Source organism: Lucilia sericata, unplaced genomic scaffold (assembly GCF_015586225.1).
Source record: "Lucilia sericata isolate MDLA Ls3-8-SP2 unplaced genomic scaffold, ASM1558622v1 Contig000540F_arrow, whole genome shotgun sequence".
In the NCBI taxonomy this organism is placed as follows: Eukaryota; Metazoa; Arthropoda; class Insecta; order Diptera; family Calliphoridae; genus Lucilia; species Lucilia sericata.
Genome location: NW_023994550.1, coordinates 1363 through 25157, shown reverse-complemented (window position 1 = coordinate 25157; position 23795 = coordinate 1363). Strand labels below are relative to the sequence as shown.

The following is a 23795-nucleotide window of genomic DNA, read 5'->3' as shown; positions in this document are numbered from 1 at the left end:
CTAGTTCAGTTCTGTTTCAGTTCTGGTTTAGTTCTAATTCAGTTCTAGTTCAGTTCTAGTTCAGTTCTAGTTCTAGTTCAGTTCTAGTTCAGTTCTAGTTCAGTTCTAGTTCAGTTCTAGTTCAGTTCTAGTTCAGTTCTAGTTCAGTTCTAGTACAGTTCTAGTTCAGTTCTTATTCTAGTTCAGTTCCAGTTCAGTTCTAGTTCAGTTTCAGTTCCAGTTCATTTATAGTTCAGTTCTAGTTTAGTTCTAGTTCAATTATAGTCCAGTTCTAGTTCAGTTCTAATTCAGTTCTAGTTTAGTTCTAGTTCAGTTCTAGTTCACTTCTAGTTCATTTCTAGTTCAATTATAGTTCAGTTCTAGTTTAGTTCTAGTTCAGTTCATGTTCAGTCCTAGTTCAGTTCTAGTTCAGTTCTAGTACAGTTCTAATTCAGTTCTAGTTCAGTTCTAGTTTAGTTCTAGTTCAGTTCTATTTCAGTTCTACTTTAGTTCTACTTCTGTTCTAGTTCAGTTCTAGTTCTAGTTCAGTTCAAGTTCAGTTCTAGTTCAGTTCTATTTCAGTTCTAGTTCAGTTCTAGTTCAGTTCTAGTTCAGTTCTAGTTCAGTTCTAGTTCAGTTCTAGTTCAGTTCTAGTTCAGTTCTAGTTCAGTTCTAGTTCAGTTTTAGTTCAGTTCTAGTTCAGTTCTAGTTCAGTTCTAGTTCAGTTCTAGTTCTGTTCTAGTTCTGTTCTAGTTCAGTTCTGGTTCAGTTCTAGTTCAGTTCTAGTTCAGTTCTAGTTCAGTTCTAGTTCTGTTCTAGTTCAGTTCTAGTTCTGTTCTAGTTCTGTTCTAGTTCTGTTCTAGTTCTGTTCTAGTTTTGTTCTAGTTCTGTTCTAGTTCTGTTCTAGTTCTGTTCTAGTTCTGTTCCAGTTCTGTTCCAGTTCTGTTCTGTTCTAGTTCTGTTCCAGTTCTGTTCTAGTTCTGTTCTACACCATTTACAGTTGTATTTCAGAATTTTCTAGTTCTATTTCAGAAATTTCCATTTATATTTCAGAATTTTCAATTATGTTTCAAAAATTTCTAATTATATTTCAGAAATTTCCAATTATATATCAGAAAATTCCAATTATATTTCAGAATTGTTTTTAATATTTCAGAAATTTCTACTTATATTTCATAAATGTCCACTTATATTTCAGAAATTTCCATTTATATTTCAGAAATTTCTAATTATATTTCAGAAATTTCTAATTATATATCAGAAAATTCCAATTATATATCAGAAATTTCTAATTATATATCAGAAAATTCTAATTGTATTTCAGAATTGTTTTTGATATTTCAGAAATTTCTAATTATATTTCAGAAATTTCCAATTATGTTTCAGAAATTTCTAATTATATTTCAGAAATTTCTAATTATATATCAGAAAATTCTAATTATATATCAGAAGTTTCCAATTGTATTTCAGAATTTTCAAATTGTATTTCAGAATTTTCAAATTGTATTTCAGAAGTTTCCAGTTGTATTTCAGAATTTTCAAATTGTATTTCAAAAAATTCCAATTGTATTTCAGAAATTATATTTTTATACAAATATTTATGTAACATTGTATGTAGTAATTTTAGGACGAATAATCTACATATATTTTAATTTTGAAATGTATATGGATACATAGTTCTGTTCTGTTTTATAATTTTTGATTACTGCTTATTACTTATTTATACATAAATTGTATATCGAAAATAAAATACGAATCGTTAATATATTATAAATACATGTGTTCAATTCAATATAAGTCGTAGTTAGCTAAACAACTCCGGAATTTGAGTTTAAACACTATAGGTTGTCTTATAGACCTAAAATTACTACATACAATGTTACATAAATATTTTTGTATAAAAATATAATTTCTGAAATACAATTGGAATTTTTTGAAATACAATTTGAAAATTCTGAAATACAACTGGAAACTTCTGAAATACAATTCGAAAATTCTGAAATACAATTTGAAAATTCTGAAATACAATTGGAAACTTCTGATATATAATTAGAATTTTCTGATATATAATTAGAAATTTCTGAAATATAATTAGAAATTTCTGAAATATAAATGGAAATTTCTGAAATATAAGTGGACATTTATGAAATATAAGTAGAAATTTCTGAAATATTAAAAACAATTCTGAAATATAATTGGAATTTTCTGATATATAATTGGAAATTTCTGAAATATAATTAGAATTTTTTGAAACATAATTGAAAAATTCTGAAATATAAATGGAAATTTCTGAAATAGAACTGGAAAATTCTGAAATACAAGTGTAAATGGTGTAGTTCTGTTCCAGTTCAGTTCTAGTTCTGCTCTAGTTCTGTTCTAGTTCTGTTCTAGTTCTGTTCTAGCTCTGTTCTAGTTCTGTTCTAGTTCTGTTCAAGTTCTGTTCTAGTTCTGTTCTAGTTTTGTGCTAGTTCTGTACTAGTTCTGTACTAGTTCTGTTCTAGTTCTGTTTTAGTTCAGTTCTAGTTCTGCTCTAGTTCTGTTCTAGTTCTGTTCTAGTTCTGTTCTAGTTCTGTTCTAGTTCTGTTCTAGTTCTGTTCTAGTTCTGTTCTAGTTCTGTTCTAGTTCTAGTTCTGTTCTAGTTCTGTTCTGTTCTAGTTCTGCTCTAGTTCTGTTTTAGATCTGTTCTTGTTCCGTTCTAGTTCAGTTCTAGTCTAGTTCTAATTCAGTTCTAGTTCAGTTCTAGTGTATTATATTAAATTACGATCGAAAAAAATCCCTTTTTTCCCACTTTTTATTATCCCTACATTTTTCCCTACACTACTTTTTTCCATTTTTTTCCAAGTTTATCTTAAAAAAATAAAAAAATAACATAATAAACTAAAATATTAGCTCTGTTTTATAATATACATTTATTAATTGAGAGATTTATGGCAGTATCACGATTCGATGTTAAAAATTTATTTTATGTGCCCCCAACAAAAAAATTCATAAAATTTAATATAATTATTTTAAATAAACTTTATCGTTTACTTTTTGCGGTTTACTTTTATAAATTTTCAGAACATTAAATTATTTTTTCAATCCTGAGTTACTGCATTAAGTCCCCTACTACTCTATCTATAAGGAGTCAGAATATATCGCCCTACAGGATTGGCATAATCCAAAAAAGTCGTTTCAAGAAAAATGGATATGAATATTTAATGACATTTAACTATTTTCTTTGATAACTTTTAAACAAATCAAGGGATTTTTAAAATCCAAATTCAGATAGTTGAGGTTAATATGTTTCTCATCTAAATTGAAATTAAATTTTTAGTTGTCTAATATTCACGAAAACGTGGGTTTTAGTTTTTACGTTTACAAAAAATCGATTTCACATCGAAAATAATAGACATATTAGAAATTTGATAAATCTATATGAAAGATTTTAGTATGTCGCATGTTTTGTAGACCTCAGTTCAAGAAACCCGAATTTTGGATTATACCAGGCTTGTAGCGATATATAGGTACACATATTGTAGAAACTACAAGCGGAATTTTTACTAACGATACACTTTATTTCATTTTTAATTTTAAAGTTTAATACATGAAAGAGTATATTTTTAGTTGATAAAAACTATGAAATTGAAAAAAATCCCTACAACTTGACAATAGTAAGAAATCTTTCCCTTTTTCCCTACACGTGAAATTTTTTAAAAAAATTCCTACAAAAAGGGAAAATCCCTACACTTGGCATCACTGATGTACACATACATACAATCTTTGTAAATTCTTAACTTTTAGGTTGAATTAGAGTTTTTAATATAGTGCATATATAGTAGGTTTTCTCTCATAATTCTCTACTAACTTCATATACCAAATGTGTATACAATTTTTACACTTTTCAATAACGAACCGCATTCATGTTAAATCATTATTTGCAAATCACCAAAATCATTTTAACAATTTATTCCTAAGTACGATTTCCATTTAAATAACAAGCCATTTAACATACAAAATCAATTACCACATTAACTGACTTTAAGTGGCAAGCAAAACCTAAAATTTCCTTAGAATTGAAATGTGTATTTAATCGTTTCGCGAAAAAGAAACAGGCGACATGACAACTACAAGACAAATAACAAAAAAGCTAACTAATAATAAATCTTTATAAAAAAAAACCTCCCAAGAAAATAAAACATAACGTGTGTATTTTTTCCACAAAAAAACAGGTGTTTTTATCTCGTGCCAACAGCTAAAGCACGCCCTTTTTAAAGTCAAAAAAAAATTATCACACTTTTTTGGTTTTTCTGCTCTTAAAGGGTACAACCGCAGTTTAACCACTACTTACTTCAGAGAAGTTAGCGGGTCATTGTAACTCAATAAATAAATGTCATAACTAATAATTCACATTCAATAGCACTTATTTAGGTCTTTAACAGAACCACTTAGAAGAGGAGGGAAGACGGACAGACCATTAACTCAAAAAAGGAAACTTTTTGTATGTATGAACATTGAAAAGTGTTCATCAACAGTTTCAAAATATTAATAAGAATTCTTTTTTTGCCCATTTTTTTTTTGTCATGCAAACCTGTCAAAAAGCTGTAGTGACATGCTGAGTTGACAACTGTATGACAACTTCATCTTGATCATGACAGAGATACTGAGTTAATTGATTATTCTGCCTATTGTCATTGTGTTTGATATTTAAGATCCTCTTAAATGTGTCCAATTTCATGAGGACTGTCAAAACTGTTTTATACCTGTCTAAAGGCAATCCCATCAACATCATTACGATCATCATCGTAATGCCAATATGATATAATACTAGGTGTTGACAGTTTGATGCCATGTTTTTTTTTTTTTAATGATCCCATTGTGCAGTTTATTAGGGTCAACTAGAAGGCAAAATAATGTTTGGGATAAGTTTTCTATTTAAAGCTAATTTATAGTATTAAGTCCCCTAAGAAAAATATTTCCTGTTAACTGTTTTCAACTATATACACATTTATTTTGCTAAATTTAATTTAATTAATTTCATATTAACCTTTGGTTGTGTTAACCAGAAAAATCTAATCACAACAATTTTAAACAAGTTTTATAAAATTGCTTTTATTGATGGAAAAATATCAATTTAATGTAGTAAATGCATATAATAAAATGTAATAATATTTGTTTATATTAAATTTATTATTATACATACGTATGTATTTTATGCAAATTTTGAGCTTATATACGTATGTATATCATTACTGATCAAATAGTATTAAAATGTAAATTTGTTATTTGTTTTTATAAATCAAATTATATTTTAATGCGGGTTATAATTTTAAATTGACAAAAGTTGTTTATAATAACGATGATGGCAATGATTAAATATAATTGTATAAAAAATAAATTTAGCGAAAATTTCAAATAAATAATAAGTAATATGTATCTGAATAGAAAATTTCTTAACAATTTTTTGAAAAATCTTGTTCATAAATTTACCATATTTGTTTGTACCTACAAAACATACTTACATACACATATTTTAATAAGTAACTAGTAAATTTTTAATAAAATTTAAAACATTCCACATAAATGCTTTTTTTCACATTTCAAAAATAATAAACTTCTAGAGATTGCTATTTTTTTTTTAGATTTCTGTTTAAGTCATAAACAGATCTTTAAAAATTTCCTTTCCATATAAAATATTTATGCCATTTTACAATGTATATTAACCATACATGTAGACATTAAAATATACCCAGCAAATACTGTATTCTTCTTTTGAAAATATTTAGTCTAATTCTATACAGTTCTAATATGTATAGTCTGGACTACAGCCAATAGTATGTCCATAATTTGGTGTTTAGTCTGACATCTAACTATAGTCTATTATAGACAAGACTATGTCTATAATTTGGGTAGTCTATTGTCTGGAGTATAGTCAAATCTATAGTGTGGACTATTGTGAAGTCTATAGTCTAACCTATTCTGTAGTCTATAGTCTAGTCTGAAAATACACTCTGTCTGAACTAAACTCATGTCTATAATAAGTATATAGTCTAGCCTATATTTTAGACTATTCTAATTTATAGTCCCGACTATAATCTATTGTCTATTGTCTAAAATATAGTAAACATTACAGTTCAGTCTATAGTTTGGACTATAGTCTGGACTATAGTCTGGAATATAGTCTAGTCTATAGTCTGGACAATAGTCTAGTCAATAGTCTGGACTATAGTCTAGTCTATAATCTGGACTGCAGTCTAGGCTATAGTCAGGACTCTAGTCCTGTCTATAGTCTGGACTATAGTCTAGTCTAGAGTCAAGACTATAGTCTAGTCTAGAGTCAGGACTATAGTCTAGTCTATAGTCTGGACCATAGTCTATAGTCTGGACTATGGTCTAGTTTATAATCTAGACTATGGTCTAGTCTATAGACTGCACTATGGTATAGTCTATAGTCTGGACTATAGTGTAGTCTATAGTCTTGATTACAGTCTAGCCTATAGTGTAGTCTGAACAATAATCGAATCTATAGTCTGGTCTATAGTCGAGCCGATAGTCTGAACTCTATTCCGGACTATAGTCTCGTCTATAGTATGGACTATAGTCTAGTATATAGTCTGAACTATAGTCTGGTCTATAGACTGGACTCTAATCTAGTCCATAGTCTGGATTCTAGTCTAATCCATAGTCTGGACTATGGTCTAGTCTATAGTCTGGACTATGGTCTAGTCTATAGTCTGGACTATTGGCTAGTCTATAGTATGGACTATAGTTTAGTATATAGTATTGACTATAGTCTAGTCTATAATCTGGACTTTAGTCTAGTTCATAGTCTGGACTCTAGTCTAGTTCATAGTCTGGACTATAGTCTACAGTCTGGACCATAGTCTAGTCTATAGTCTGGACTATGGTCTAGTCTATAGTCCGAACTATAGGCTAATCTATAGTCTGGACTATGGTCTAGTCTATAGTCTGGACTATAGTGTAGTCTATAGTCTGGACTATAGTCTAGTCTATAGTCTGGACTATAGTCTAGTCTATAGTATAATATTGTCTAATTTATAGTCTAGTCTATATTTTAGTCTATAGTCTAGTCCATAGTATAGTCTAGTCTACAGCCTATGGTCTATGGTCTAATCTATAGTCTGGACTATAGTCTAGGCTGGGCTATAGTGTAATATATAGACTTGTCTATAGTATTGACTGTAGTCTATTATGGTCTATAGTGTAATATATAGTCTAGTCTGGACCGTAATATAATCTATAGTTTGAGCTATAGTCTAGTCTATAGTTTGAACTGTAGTCTACTCTAAAGGCTGGAATAGGGTCTTGACTGTAATCTTGGCTACTTTATAGTTTAGAAAATAGTGCGGACTATAATTAATTCTCTACTTCAGACTATGATCTAGTCCATAGTCCGGGGTATAATCTGGACTACTGGCTGGTTTATTGTGAAAGTCTATAGTTTGGCCTATTACGTAGTCTATAATCTGAACAATAGTCTAGTCTATAATCTGGACTATATTCTTGTCTGGGCTATAGTCTAGCCTGAAAATACACTAGTCAACTGTCTAGTCTTTATCCATCAGTTTAATCTCTGAAGAGTCGGTTATAATCGAGGAAAGTTGTGATTGTTATGTGAGTTTCACCGATACCTTAGTTATTTTGAAACCGATTTTGTAACTGGTGGTAATAATAGTTCGAAACAGTCACCCGGAATTACTGGGTAAAAACGCAAATAATTGTTGTAAAACTTGGCGTTTTTTTCGTACATTTTTTGATATTTTAAGTGCAACATATAAATATTTTTAGTTTTTTATTTTTGTTGTTGTTTTGTTGCCTTTAGATGTGTTGTAAAATATTGTTGCTGTTCTTTTTGTTGTTGTTGTTTTCCTTTCCTTCCAGAAGGCCATAAACACTTGACGTTTTATGATCATTTGCTGGAGCTGATGTTGTTTTCGTATTTGTTATTATTGATGTTGTTTGCGAACGAAATGAATCTCCTGCTTAAGTTTAATAGCTCAACAGAATACGTAGTTTATGTATGTATTTGCTTGTATGTATTGGAATGAAAAGAAGACGTAGTAATCATAGAATAAGAGGATTATCCAGCATTACGTGATGGCATGAAATGCCAGGCATCAACAATATTCAGTCATGCCTGAACATTTTCGAAAGGATAAAAATGAGTTGTTGATGTGTGTGTTTGTGTAAGTGTCTGCGAGTGTTGGTGGCAATTGTGCAAAATGATGCATTTACTGTTGAAGTTGCTTATAGTAAAAAAATAGATTGCTACAACATGAAACGTAAATGTGTTATTTATAGTTGAAGCAAGTTATAGATGTATTTTAGGGAACGTTTCATAATAATATTTATACCATGAAGGCTACTTACTTCTGGTATTGGTTGAAAATTGAAAAATTATGTGTTAGTGAAATTTTGATTTATTTAAAAGTTATTTTTGCATACATTTTTGGTAAAATTTTCTATTTATTTAGAATTTTCGAATTAATTCTTCTATTGTTATATCTGGAATGTTTGAATCTAATCTCTAATCGAAAAATGCTTCTTAATAGCAAAGAAAGTTGTCGAATGTTTGATTATCCCCACCAGAGCTCAGTTCTAGTTCAATTCTAGTTCAGTTCTAGTTCAGTTCTATTTCAGTTCTAGTTCTGTTCTAGTTCAGTTCTAGTTCAGTTCTAGTTCAGTTCTAGTTCAGTTCTAGTTCAGTTCTAGTTCAGTTCTAGTTCAGTTCTAGTTCAGTTCTAGTTCAGTTCTAGTTCAGTTCTAGTTCAGTTCTAGTTCAGTTCTAGTTCAGTTCTAGTTCAGTTCTAGTTCAGTTCTAGTTCAGTTCTAGTTCAGTTCTAGTTCAGTTCTAGTTCAGTTCTAGTTCAGTTCTAGTTCAGTTCTAGTTCAGTTCTAGTTCAGTTCTAGTTCAGTTCTAGTTCAGTTCTAGTTCAGTTCTAGTTCAGTTCTAGTTCAGTTCTAGTTCAGTTCTAGTTCAGTTCTAGTTCAGTTCTAGTTCAGTTCTAGTTCAGTTCTAGTTCAGTTCTAGTTCAGTTCTAGTTCAGTTCTGTTCTAGTTCAGTTCTGTTCTAGTTCTGTTCTAGTTCAGTTCTGTTCTAGTTCAGTTCTGTTCTAGTTCAGTTCTGTTCTAGTTCAGTTCTGTTCTAGTTCAGTTCTGTCTAGTTCATTCTAGTTCAGTTCTAGTTCAGTTCTAGTTCAGTTCTAGTTCAGTTCTAGTTCAGTTCTAGTTCAGTTCTAGTTCAGTTCTAGTTCAGTTCTAGTTCAGTTCTAGTTCAGTTCTAGTTCAGTTCTAGTTCAGTTCTAGTTCAGTTCTAGTTCAGTTCTAGTTCAGTTCTAGTTCAGTTCTAGTTCAGTTCTAGTTCAGTTCTAGTTCAGTTCTAGTTCAGTTCTAGTTCAGTTCTAGTTCAGTTCTAGTTCAGTTCTAGTTCAGTTCTAGTTCAGTTCTAGTTCAGTTCTAGTTCAGTTCTAGTTCAGTTCTAGTTCAGTTCTAGTTCAGTTCTAGTTCAGTTCTAGTTCAGTTCTAGTTCAGTTCTAGTTCAGTTCTAGTTCAGTTCTAGTTCAGTTCTAGTTCAGTTCTAGTTCAGTTCTAGTTCAGTTCTAGTTCAGTTCTAGTTCAGTTCTAGTTCAGTTCTAGTTCAGTTCTAGTTCAGTTTCTAGTTCAGTTCTAGTTCAGTTCTAGTTCAGTTCTAGTTCAGTTCTAGTTCAGTTCTAGTTCAGTTCTAGTTCAGTTCTAGTTCAGTTCTAGTTCAGTTCTAGTTCAGTTCTAGTTCAGTTCTAGTTCAGTTCTAGTTCAGTTCTAGTTCAGTTCTAGTTCAGTTCTAGTTCAGTTCTAGTTCAGTTCTAGTTCAGTTCTAGTTCAGTTCTAGTTCAGTTCTAGTTCAGTTCTAGTTCAGTTCTAGTTCAGTTCTAGTTCAGTTCTAGTTCAGTTCTAGTTCAGTTCTAGTTCAGTTCTAGTTCAGTTCTAGTTCAGTTCTAGTTCAGTTCTAGTTCGTTCTAGTTCAGTTCTAGTTCAGTTCTAGTTCAGTTCTAGTTCAGTTCTAGTTCAGTTCTAGTTCAGTTCTAGTTCAGTTCTAGTTCAGTTCTAGTTCAGTTCTAGTTCAGTTCTAGTTCAGTTCTAGTTCAGTTCTAGTTCAGTTCTAGTTCAGTTCTAGTTCAGTTCTAGTTCAGTTCTAGTTCAGTTCTAGTTCAGTTCTAGTTCAGTTCTAGTTCAGTTCTAGTTCAGTTCTAGTCAGTTCTAGTTCAGTTCTAGTTCAGTTCTAGTTCAGTTCTAGTTCAGTTCTAGTTCAGTTCTAGTTCAGTTCTAGTTCAGTTCTAGTTCAGTTCTAGTTCATTCTAGTTCAGTTCTAGTTCAGTTCTAGTTCAGTTCTAGTTCAGTTCTAGTTCAGTTCAGTTCAGTTCTAGTTCAGTTCTAGTTCAGTTTCTAGTTCAGTTCTAGTTCAGTTCTAGTTCAGTTCAGTTCTAGTTCAGTTTCTAGTTCAGTTCTAGTTCAGTTCTAGTTCAGTTCTAGTTCAGTTCTAGTTCATTCTAGTTCAGTTCTAGTTCAGTTCTATTTCAGTTCTAGTTCAGTTCTAGTTCAGTTTTAGTTCAATTTTAATAAGGAAATTATTGAATCGTTATCCTATTCATAGAAAATGTTCGATTGAAAGTAAAAATTGTAAAATTAATATACATAATTTTCATCCTTAAGTATAAGTGCCGCCACTGTTTGGGATGCTTTAACAGATTTAAAAGGCGAAGAGCAACAAAAAATCTTTTTGCTAAACCTCTTTTGAAAATTTTAATAGTTTTATAATTTTTGATGAGGCAGAAGGTAACACAGCACCTGCTAACTGCTTTAATTTCATCCGGTGCGGAAGGTAGAATAAAACTTTTTAACAAAAAACCAAAGCATGCGACAATCGTTTATAATAAATTTTATTTTGTTGCAGGATCCATCATCTCTTAAACAATTTCTGTGATAATTTAACATGCCTCCAGCAGTCAATGTATGTGTACCGAGTGTGAGCTTGTGAGCCAAGCAATTACTGCTTTTTTTGCTTCCATTGTGGTAAGTTATAATTTTCTTATCAAATTCGTATGTTGCAAGCAACCATTTATGACACATGCTTGCTTTTTAAGTTTTATTAAGTTTTTTTTCTACAAGTTATGCGTACATAAAAGAGCGAGCTTTGAACAAGTTATTATTTTTAAAGTGATTTATTAAATTATTGGTATTTGTAATAAAACATTATTGGTTGAGCGTGTTTGTTTAAAAATAAGAAAAAAAAAAAAAATAAAAAACCAGGCAAATGATTTATAGTGGAAATACTCTATATTGAAAAGAGGAGAATATTTCGTTTAAGCATTGGCTAAGTAAAATGGGGCTAAAAAATTAGATAAATATAGAATATTGGTGCAAAAATCTTTCTAGGTAGTTTTATTTACGACTTCTCGAGCTTTAAAGACAAAGGAACTTCGGACATTCCGGTCGAATGGACGACGTTCTCACGCCAATTTAATCTTCGCTTTGTAAGCTATCCCAGACATGGTAGGCAAAAATTGTTAATTTAAAGACAACTGTGCTAACAAACTTTAATATCATATCTTCTTAGAATTTTATAAATCTACTACATATGTATTTTTCGGATTTAAAGAAATCTGCATCTAAAAGTTTTACTAGGGAAATTCTCAATCAAGATAGAATATTACATACATAATTCAAAGAAATACGAATTTTTATTTTTCTGCCACCAACTGTTTGTTAAACTTAAAATAGTTGAAGTAGTTTTGTTGATTTTCATAACATTTATTGCGACCTAACAACACGTATATATAAACCCAATAGCGGTACTGTCAAATAAAGTAGCAGTAATTTGTAATTGATTAAAAATGATTAAGTTCTTTAAATAGACGAATTCCATTTTAAATTCCACTCAGGCTAGTCAAAAGATTAGCCAATAGACTAGTCCATAGCAAACATGGAAAATATTATACTTTATTACTTTTTTCAGTACTTTTTGATATCATAAAATGCCGCGATATTTTAGGTACATTTTCTAACTTATAAACTTTCGATAACTATCAATAGATCAATCTATAGTCTAATCCATAGTCTGATTAATAGTGTAGTCAATAGTCTAGTCTGTCTATAGTCGAGTCTATAGTCTAGTCTATAGTCGAGTCTATAGTCGAGTCTATAGTCGAGTCTATAGTATAGTCTATAGTATAGTCTAGTCTATAGTCTAGTCTATAGTCTAGTCTATAGTCTAGTCTATAGTCTAGTCTACACACTAGTCTATAGTCTAGTCTATAGTCTAGTCTATAGTCTAGTCTATAGTCTAGTCTATAGTCTAGTCTATAGTCTAGTCTATAGTCTAGTCTATAGTCTAGTCTATAGTCTAGTCTATAGTCTAGTCTATAGTCTAGTCTATAGTCTAGTCTATAGTCTAGTCTAGTCTATAGTCTAGTCTATAGTCTAGTCTATAGTCTAATCTATAGTCTAGTCTATAGTCTAGTCTATAGTCTAGTCTATAGTCTAGTCTATAGTCTAGTCTATAGTCTATTCTATAGTCTAGTCTATAGTCTAGTCTATAGTCTAGTCTATAGTCTATTCTATAGTCTAGTCTATAGTCTAGTCTATAGTCTAGTCTATAGTCTAGTCTATAGTCTGGTCTATAGTCTAGTCTATAGTCTAGTCTATAATCAAGTCTATCTAGTCTATAGTCTAGTCTATAGTCTAGTCTATAGTCTAGTCTATAGTCTAGTCTATAGTCTAGTCTATAGTCTAGTCTATAGTCTAGTCTATAGTCTAGTCTATAGTCTAGTCTATAGTCTAGTCTATAGTCTAGTCTATAGTCTAGTCTATAGTCTAGTCTATAGTCTAGTCTATAGTCTAGTCTATAGTCTAGTCTATAGTCTAGTCTATAGTCTAGTCTATAGTCTAGTCTACAGTCTAGTCTACAGTCTAGTCTATAGTCTAGTCTACAGTCTAGTCTATAGTCTAGTCTATAGTCTAGTCTATAGTCTAGTCTATAGTCTAGTCTATAGTCTAGTCTATAGTCTAGTCTATAGTCTAGTCTATAGTCTAGTCTATAGTCTAGTCTATAGTCTAGTCTATAGTCTAGTCTATAGTCTAGTCTATAGTCTAGTCTATAGTCTAGTCTATAGTCTAGTCTATAGTCTAGTCTATAGTCTAGTCTATAGTCTAGTCTATAGTCTAGTCTATAGTCTAGTCTATAGTCTAGTCTATAGTCTAGTCTATAGTCTAGTCTATAGTCTAGTCTATAGTCTAGTCTATAGTCTAGTCTATAGTCTAGTCTATAGTCTAGTCTATAGTCTAGTCTAGTAGTCTATAGTCTAGTCTATAGTATAGTCTATAGTCTAGTCTATAGTCTAGTCTATAGTCTAGTCTATAGTCTATAGTCTAGTCTATAGTCTAGTCTATAGTCTAGTCTATAGTCTAGTCTATAGTCTTCTCTATAGTCTAGTCCATAGTCTAGTCTATATTCTAGTCTATAGTTTAGTCTATAGTCTAGTCTATAGTCTAGTCTATAGTCTAATCTATAGTCTAGTCTATAATCTAGTATATAGTCTAGTCTATAGTCTAGTCTATAGTCTAGTCTATAGCCTAGTCTATAGTCTAGTCTATAGTGTAGTCTATGGTCTAGTCTATAGTATAATCTATAGTTTAGTCTAGTCTATAGTCTAGTTTATAGTCTAGTCTATAGTCTACTCTATAATCTACTATGTAGTCTACTCTATAGTCTAATCTATATAGTAGTCTATAGTCTAGTCTATAGTCTAGTCTATAGTCTAATCTATAGTCTAGTCTATAGTCTAGTCTATAGTCTAGTCTATAGTCTAGTCTATAGTCTAGTCTATAGTCTAGTCTATAGTCTAGTCTATAGCCTAGTCTATAGTCTAGTCTATAGTCTAATCTATAGTCTAGTCTATAGTCTAGTCTATAGTCTAGTCTATAGTCTAGTCTATAGTCTAGTCTATAGTCTAGTCTATAGTCTAGTCTATAGTCTAGTCTATAGTCTAGTCTATAGTCTAGTCTATAGTCTAGTCTATAGTCTAGTCTATAGTCTAGTCTATAGTCTAGTCTATAGTCTAGTCTATAGTCTAGTCTATAGTCTAGTCTACAGTCTAGTCTACAGTCTAGTCTATAGTCTAGTCTACAGTCTAGTCTATAGTCTAGTCTATAGTCTAGTCTATAGTCTAGTCTAGTCTAGTCTATAGTCTAGTCTATAGTCTAGTCTATAGTCTAGTCTATAGTCTAGTCTATAGTCTAGGTCTATAGTCTAGTCTACACACTAGGTCTATAGTCTAGTCTATAGTCTAGTCTATAGTCTAGTCTATAGTCTAGTCTATAGTCTAGTCTATAGTCTAGTCTAGTCTATAGTCTAGTCTATAGTCTAGTCTATAGTCTAGTCTATAGTCTAATCTATAGTCTAGTCTATAGTCTAGTCTATAGTCTAGTCTATAGTCTAGTCTATAGTCTAGTCTATAGTCTATAGTCTATTCTATAGTCTAGTCTATAGTCTAGTCTATAGTCTAGGTCTATAGTCTATTCTATAGTCTAGTCTATAGTCTAGTCTATAGTCTAGTCTATAGTCTAGTCTATAGTCTGGTCTATAGTCTATAGTCTAGTCTATAGTCTAGTCTAATCAAGTCTATAGTCTGTCTAGTCTATAGTCTAGTCTATAGTCTAGTCTATAGTCTAGTCTATAGTCTAGTCTATAGTCTAGTCTATAGTCTAGTCTATAGTCTAGTCTATAGTCTAGTCTATAGTCTAGTCTATAGTCTAGTCTATAGTCTAGTCTATAGTCTAGTCTATAGTCTAGTCTATAGTCTAGTCTATAGTCTAGTCTATAGTCTAGTCTATAGTCTAGTCTATAGTCTAGTCTACAGTCTAGTCTACAGTCTAGTCTATAGTCTAGTCTACAGTCTAGTCTATAGTCTAGTCTATAGTCTAGTCTATAGTCTAGTCTATAGTCTAGTCTATAGTCTAGTCTATAGTCTAGTCTATAGTCTAGTCTATAGTCTAGTCTATAGTCTAGTCTATAGTCTAGTCTATAGTCTAGTCTATAGTCTAGTCTATAGTCTAGTCTATAGTCTAGTCTATAGTCTAGTCTATAGTCTAGTCTATAGTCTAGTCTATAGTCTAGTCTATAGTCTAGTCTATAGTCTAGTCTATAGTCTAGTCTATAGTCTAGTCTATAGTCTAGTCTATAGTCTAGTCTATAGTCTAGTCTATAGTCTAGTCTATAGTCTAGTCTATAGTCTAGTCTATAGTCTAGTCTATAGTCTAGTCTATAGTCTAGTCTATAGTCTAGTCTATAGTCTAGTCTATAGTCTAGTCTATAGTCTAGTCTATAGTCTAGTCTATAGTCTAGTCTATAGTCTAGTCTATAGTCTAGTCTATAGTCTAGTCTATAGTCTAGTCTATAGTCTAGTCTATAGTCTAGTCTATAGTCTAGTCTATAGTCTAGTCTATAGTCTAGTCTATAGTATAGTCTATAGTCTAGTCTATAGTCTAGTCTATAGTCTAGTCTATAGTCTAGTCTATAGTCTATAGTCTAGTCTATAGTCTAGTCTATAGTCTAGTCTATAGTCTTCTCTATAGTCTAGTCCATAGTCTAGTCTATATTCTAGTCTATAGTTTAGTCTATAGTCTAGTCTATAGTCTAGTCTATAGTCTAATCTATAGTCTAGTCTATAATCTAGTATATAGTCTAGTCTATAGTCTAGTCTATAGTCTAGTCTATAGCCTAGTCTATAGTCTAGTCTATAGTGTAGTCTATGGGTCTAGTCTATAGTATAATCTATAGTTTAGTCTAGTCTATAGTCTAGTTTATAGTCTAGTCTATAGTCTACTCTATAATCTACTATGTAGTCTACTCTATAGTCTAATCTATATAGTAGTCTATAGTCTAGTCTATAGTCTAGTCTATAGTCTAATCTATAGTCTAGTCTATAGTCTAGTCTATAGTCTAGTCTATAGTCTAGTCTATAGTCTAGTCTATAGTCTAGTCTATAGTCTAGTCTATAGCCTAGTCTATAGTCTAGTCTATAGTCTAATCTATAGTCTAGTCTATAGTCTAGTCTATAGTCTAGTCTATAGTCTAGTCTATAGTCTAGTCTATAGTCTAGTCTATAGTCTAGTCTATAGTCTAGTCTATAGTCTAGTCTATAGTCTAGTCTATAGTCTAGTCTATAGTCTAGTCTAGTCTAGTCTATAGTCTAGTCTATAGTCTAGTCTATAGTCTAGTCTATAGTCTAGTCTATAGTCTAGTCTATAGTCTAGTCTATAGTCTAGTCTATAGTCTAGTCTATAGTCTAGTCTATAGTCTAGTCTATAGTCTAGTCTATAGTCTAGTCTATAGTCTAGTCTATAGTCTAGTCTATAGTCTAGTCTATAGTCTAGTCCTATAGTCTAGTCTATAGTCTAGCTCTAGTCTAGTCTATAGTCTAGTCTATAGTCTAGTCTATAGTCTAGTCTATAGTCTAGTCTATAGTCTAGTTCTATAGTCTAGTCTATAGTCTAGTCTATAGTCTAGTCTATAGTCTAGTCTATAGTCTAGTCTATAGTCTAGTCTATAGTCTAGTCTATAGTCTAGTCTATAGTCTAGTCTATAGTCTAGTCTATAGTCTAGTCTATAGTCTAGTCTATAGTCTAGTCTATAGTCTAGTCTATAGTCTAGTCTATAGTCAAGTCTAGTCTATAGTCTTCTCTCTAGGTCTAGTCCATAGTCTAGTCTATATTTCTAGTCCTATAGTTTAGTCTATAGTCTAGTCTATAGCATAGTCTATAGTCTAGTCTATAGTGTAGTCTATAATCTAGTATATAGTCTAGTCTATAGTATAGTCTATAGTCTAGTCTATAGTCTAGTCTATAGCCTAGTCTATAGTCTAGTCTATAGTCTAGGTCTATAGTCTAGTCTATAGCCTAGTCTATAGTCTAGTCTATAGTCTAGTCTATAGTCTAGTCTATAGCCTAGTCTATAGTCTAGTCTATAGTGTAGTCTATGGTCTAGTCTATAGTTTAATCTATAGTTTAGTCTAGTCTATAGTCTAGTTTATAGTCTAGTCTATAGTCTTACTCTATAATCTACTATGTAGTCTACTCTATAGTCTAATCTATAGTGTAGTCTATAGTCTAGTCTATAGTCTTCTCTATAGTCTAGTCCATAGTCTAGTCTATATTCTAGTCTATAGTTTAGTCTATAGTCTAGTCTATAGTCTAGTCTATAGTCTAATCTATAGTCTAGTCTATAATCTAGTATATAGTCTAGTCTATAGTCTAGTCTATAGTCTAGTCTATAGTCTAGTCTATAGCCTAGTCTATAGTCTAGTCTATAGTGTAGTCTATGGTCTAGTCTATAGTCTAATCTATAGTTTAGTCTAGTCTATAGTCTAGTTTATAGTCTAGTCTATAGTCTACTCTATAATCTACTATGTAGTTTACTCTATAGTCTAATCTATAGTGTAGACTATAGTCTAGTCTATAGTTTGTTATGGAACATTGAGTAAGCGAATAATCTAATATAATAACTGCACAACCGGATTTAAATCCGGAAAAATGGTTGAGTACATTTGTAATCAGTTATTTTTTTGGACATCGTCTATTATTTGTTCAATTTATTGTATGAATGTTTTAATGGCTTTTTTCTGATGAAAATATTTTTTGAGTTTATTTAACTTTTTAGTTTAAATAGTACGTATAATTAACTAGTACTTAAAAACTAATTAATTAAATACCCTGTAAAAATACTTTGGACTACTACAATAGGTTGCAGAACTAATTGCGACATCAAGGTAGTCGTTCTGATCTATACTGATTCAGTTTGCAACCGCTCTATAACAAATTAATATAGAAGAAATTCTTAAAACTTCCCATGGGAAGTCATAATTTCCATATTTTTTATACGCATGTTTTTAATGAGTCTCTCTCATTACTAATTTAATAAGCTAAAAAATACTTATCAGTTTAAAAAGTTTTACTATTTTAGAGCAAAGATCAACTAATTAAAAACATATGTCATGTATAATTATAGATAAGATTATTATTACTAATTGTGGCACATTGAATAAATCTTATTTTAATTGTTGTTCATTAAACAATTGCTAATTTACCCTTTAACAATTATTTAATCTATTAATAAAATCTTAGGGTTTTCAATTTTTTTTTAACATTTATGATTTATTATTATGTAAATTTTAGGTTTTAATATTTTTTTATTTTTTTTATTAATCGTTTAAATTTTTATTAAATACTTAAGCATACCAAATGTTTTAAGGTTTTTTATTTTGTTAAATTTATTTGGTTTTTCTTTTTATGTTTAATATACAGTTTTTTGAATTAATTAATTCTGTTGTTTTTATTTGCTGTTATTATAAATTTTAATTTATTAATAAATATTTTGCATATTTTTTAAATTTATTTTCTTATTTATTTTTGTTGTTGTCTTAAAACAATAGTATGCGCTAAATTTATGATAAACTTTAAACATTTTATATTAGTTTTTTTAAATTAGCTTAATTTTATTAACTAATTGAAAGAAAATTTGCAAATAACACAGTTTTTTTGGTATTTGAAAAATAAACATAAAAATGAGATTTTCAAATTCTTTATAGCCATTAGATCAGCAGCCAATTTATCTTAAATAGTTTTATTTTTTCGTATTTAATTCTTAATAGTTAAACATTTAGAAAATGTGTCATGTCATTATATTAAATTATATAGAAAATATAATGCCATCAATGTTCCGTTAAATTTACAGCGAAACCTTGACGAAATATGTGTTAAACGAAAAAATTCCGAAAATGAAATTTCGCTCAAAAGTATTATAGAAATTCGCTTTTATATTAATATATTCCTTTCATTTTGTCAAATTTGTTCTAAGCTTAAACAGAATTTAGTTCCAAAACTTTTGTAGCTGTAATTAGAATTAATTTCGTTAACGATCGAGCTTTCAATAGAATTAAGATTTCGTTACGATTTTTATTACACAATAACTTTCAAAGCTTTTTTAAGAATCTAGTTTTAAAGATTTGTTTTCTTTTATTATAAAATTTTAGCCTTTTTGGCCACATTTTTCCAAAGTTATTAAGTACTCTACCCTTAAAACTTCTAAAATTCTAAAAATAAATTATAAACTATTTTATATTAAAAAACTATGTATAATTTTTACTTAATTTTAAAGATATATTTACAATAAACTGAAATATTACAATATACACAGAAAAATCAATAATAAAACTTTATTTAAAATTTTTGCTGCCTGTTTTTATAGTTGAGAACTTAGAATGTTGAATCGAACGATTTGGGTGAATTGGCTTAGCTTTTGTGAAACCATCCAAAAAGTTGGACGAACAGATTTTTTAGGAGTTATATTTAATCTCTAAAGTAGTGAACAATATAAAATTAGAAAATTTCTGTTATTCGAAATATCGTGTCCTGGAGTTTAAAATACGCCTTGTTGTTCCTTTTTGAGACCTATAACTTCGCAAAATAAAATGATGTATGCCATTTGCATGTCCATTCTGTTAAGCTTTAAAAAAAAAGCTTAACATCTGACATATCTCCCTTCTTCTTTGAAATATCATCACCTAAAACTTGATACAACGTGTCAGGGTTTTGACCGGTTTGTCGGACTGTGTTATAATCTGCGTATTCACTCAAGTATCTCCTGCCCTGACTATAAACTCATCTATAGTGTAGACTTAAAACTCGTTTATATGCTAGACTAAGTATATACTCCTTCGTTGTCTGTAGTCTAGACTATAAACTCATCTATAACGTAAACCTTAAACTAATCTGTAATCTAGAAACTTGTCTATAGTCCGGACTATAATATTATTTACAGTAGAGACTAAAAGCTCATATATAACCAAAAAATAGAAACTAGTCTATAATCTATAAACTATATACTCGTCTATAAACTCGTCTATAGTCTAGAGTATAAAATCTTATATTGTTGGCTATAAAATAGTCCATAATTTAGAATATATATTCATCTATTGTTTTGACTATAAACTCATACGTATTCTAAGTTATAAACTAGACAATAATCAGGGCTATAAACTATAAATAGTTTAGTATATAAACTTGCCCATAGTCGGGGATATAAACTCGTATCAGACCCGCAGTCTAAGCTTTCGTGGATTAAACTGGGATAAACTATCAACTCGTCTATAGCCTGCGTTATAAGCTAGCCTATAATCTAGACTATTAACTCGTCTATACTCTAGATTAACTATGAACTCATCTACAGTCTACACTACAAATCTGTCTGTAGTCTAGACTACAAACTGATCTATAATATAAAACTTAAATTAGTCTATAATGTATAATCTATAACTTGCCTATAGTCCAAACTATAATCTTATCTATAGTCTAGAGTCTAGACTATAAACTAGTCTATAATCTGGACTATAAACTCTAGAGTCTAGACTATAAACTAGTCATATAATCTGACTATAAACTCTATAGTCTAGAATATACACTATATAGTCTAGTATTTCAATTCTCATATAGTTTTTGCTATAAACTCGTCTATAATCTAGACTATAAACTCTTATATAGTTTTGGCTATAAACTTGTCTATTGTTTAGACTATAAATAGTTCGGTATATAAAACTATATAAAATATGTATATAGTCTGGACTATAAACTCGTCACTATTCTAGTCTATAAAACTCCTATAGACATAACATAGTCCGCAGTCTGAACTAGTTTGAATATAAATATGTCTATAGTCTAGACTATAAGCATATATGCATGCAACTATCAGCTGATAGTCTAGAAACTGTCTATAGTCCAGACTATAATCTATTTATAGTCTAGACTATAAACTTTTCTATAATCTGGACTATAAACTCTAGACTAAAAACTCTTACATAGTTTTGGCTATAAACTATAAATAGTTTGTTATAATAACTTGTCTATAGTCTGGGCTATAAACTCGTCACTAGTCTAGACTATAAACTCCTAACCTGGTCCCGTAGTCTGAACTTTCAGCTCGTCTATAGTCTGGATTAAACTGTAATAGAATGTAATAAACAGTTTTGAATATAAATATGTCAAGACTAAAAGCACGCCTATTTTCTAAACTATCAGTTGATAGTCTAAATTATCAACTGCATTATAAGCTAGTCTATAATCTAGACGTTAAATTCATTTATATTTAGATTATAAATTTGTCTATAATCTAGACTATAAATTCGTCTATAGTCCACACTATTCTACTCTATAAACTCCTATAGACTATAACATAGTCCCACAGTCTGAACTAGTTTTGAATATTAATATGTCTATAGTCTAGACCATAAGCATGCATATAGTCTAAACTATCAGTTGATAGTCTAGAAACTTGTCTATAGTCCAGACTATAATCTTATCTATAGTCTAGACTATAAACTTGTCTATAATCTGGACTGGAATAATGTATATAGTTTAGACTCTAGACTATAAGCACGCCTATATTCTAAACTATCAGTTGATAGTCTAAATTATCAACTGCATTATAAGCTAGTCTATAATCTAGACTTTAAATTCATTGATTATTTAGATTATAAAATTGTCTATAGTCTAAACTAAAAACTCGTCTATAGTCCACACTATAAACTCTCCTATAGTCTGGACCATAAACACATCTGTAGTCTGTAAACTATAAATCGACTATTGAGAATATTTGTGGTAAACTTTAGACCTCTAGATTTTACTATTTGGACTCTAGCGAGTTGCCAACAGATAGACATTTACGGCTTAATGCTGTTAGAATCAAAAGGCGCATGTGTTTCGACCAATATTTCGATATTCCCAAACATATCTTTATCAAAAATTGTGTAGCAACATTCTTAAGTTCATCAACAATTTAAAATTACACCGAAAATTCGAGTAATATCACTAGTTTCCGTTTAATAATTTAAAACAATAAAATTCGTTAATTAACTTTTAACATAAACTTAAAATTAAACATTTGAATAGAAACTAATATATAAATTCTTATAATTAATCGTACTCGTATGTTGATTGAAGATTGTTTCCAAAAACTTTTGGTATGTTGATTGAAGATCCAGGTATATTCAATAAATTGATTTTCCATAAAGTAAACCAAAAAAAAAAAGTATGTTGATTGAAGATAGATTGATAGTTGCCAGAAGACTTTCAAAGAAAATGTTATGTTGATTGTTGCAATTAAACAATTTAATTGTAAGAGTATGTTGATTGTTGTAATTAAATTAACGCCAACAAATATTTTATAATAGTATGTTGATTGTTGAATTGCCGGAAAAAAAATTTGTTAAATAATTAATTTAACAAATCTATAGGTTGCTATTGGTTTAGTTTGCCATAAATAGTATACAGTTGTTATAGTTACCAAGGTTTCCATTTTAGTATGTTGATTGCTGAGTTGAGTTTGTTTAAAACAATGTAATTGTTACATTAACTTTTGGTATGTTGATTGTGGTTTAATTTTAATTAGTTTAACACTTGTTTTTTTTTTTAATTAAGAATTATTTTAACTATTTTAAGAAGTGTCTTTAAGTTTATATTTTTACTAATATAAATTTCTTTTATAGTTGCCAGACTGTTATAAGCTCGTTATATAGTTTTATTTTAATGATATTGAAGTTATTTTAAGAAAAAATGTTAAAGCACCTTTAATATGTTTCAACAAAGTTTATTTTTTTTTTTAATTCTTTGTACAATTTGTTTAATAGTATTTAACAATTACTTTATATTTAACTTTTTAATATTTAAGAAAAACACTTTATATTAAAATGGGTGCAAATGGTTTTAAAACTTTATTTAAGTTTATCAACCGCATTGCCGAGTGGCACAACGTAATTCACACCCATCATATATATTTAAATTATGTTGACGTGAATATTCATTAACAACATGTTGTCCTAAAAATTTGTTTAATCAAATAAAAACAGAAAATTTGTTGTTATTTGGCAAAATTAAATGTTTGAGCAAATTTAAACCTAAATTAAATGTTTTCAGTGTTTTCTGTAAAACCCTAATTTTACTATAAAATACATACTTAAACTTATTATAAATTAAAGTAATAATGCTTACCCTCCTTTAGTCTTATTTGTTTGATAGTTTCATCACATTCAGATCGGGCAAGATGGTTTTCGTAACGCCTTTCAGTTTTGAGCTTACGTAACTCATTACCATCGTAAATATTTAAATTGTATTGTTTTAAGACTTGTATGCCTATAAACCAAAATAATACATACATACAAATTCCAATATTTACAATAATTTGTAAATTTTTTCTTCAAAACAAAAATATTGCCACATATTTCATTTATTTCATTATATTTTTTGTTTAAGATTTTTTTTTTTCAAAAACTTCAGAAAACACTGATATTTGTTATATAGTATATTATTTTAAAACAACTTTAACTTACCTTCTTCAATACGTTTTGAAGCCTCATCGATATCTACACCAGCATCCTTAAGTATCACATACATAAGTGGCATCATTTCCCAGGGATAACCAAATTTTCTATTAATTTTTGGCAATAATCTAGTATAAGATCTAAAATGAAAAGAATATATTAAAAAAAATATATTAGTACAAGAAACTATAAATTATATAGAGATCTAAATAGATACTTATAAACCCTTAAAGGGCTAAGTAGCAAACGATTCTCACATTAGACATAACATAATATATGCAGTGACCATTTTGCTTATCTCTGACATATGTAATATAAAATAATACTAAAAGAAAATTTAGGGTTCAATCATGTCTAGTTTATTTATAACTCTTCATAAAGGAGCCCTTTTTTCATATTATTACCCATTTATTC

General features: G+C 29.7%; 1 protein-coding gene across 1 annotated transcript in view; it reads right to left on the bottom strand.

The window, feature by feature from the left end:
- Nucleotides 1-23521, bottom strand: part of LOC119605961 (protein doublesex-like) — a gene marked incomplete at its 5' end in the record, with an annotated part of 49151 nt that extends 25630 nt beyond the window's left edge. The window contains 2 exons of the mRNA XM_037959314.1: nt 23053-23193; nt 23391-23521. Coding sequence (XP_037815242.1) covers nt 23053-23193; nt 23391-23521 — 272 coding nt within the window. The remainder of the gene's footprint in view (nt 1-23052; nt 23194-23390) is intronic.
- Nucleotides 23522-23795: the final 274 nt, after the last annotated feature.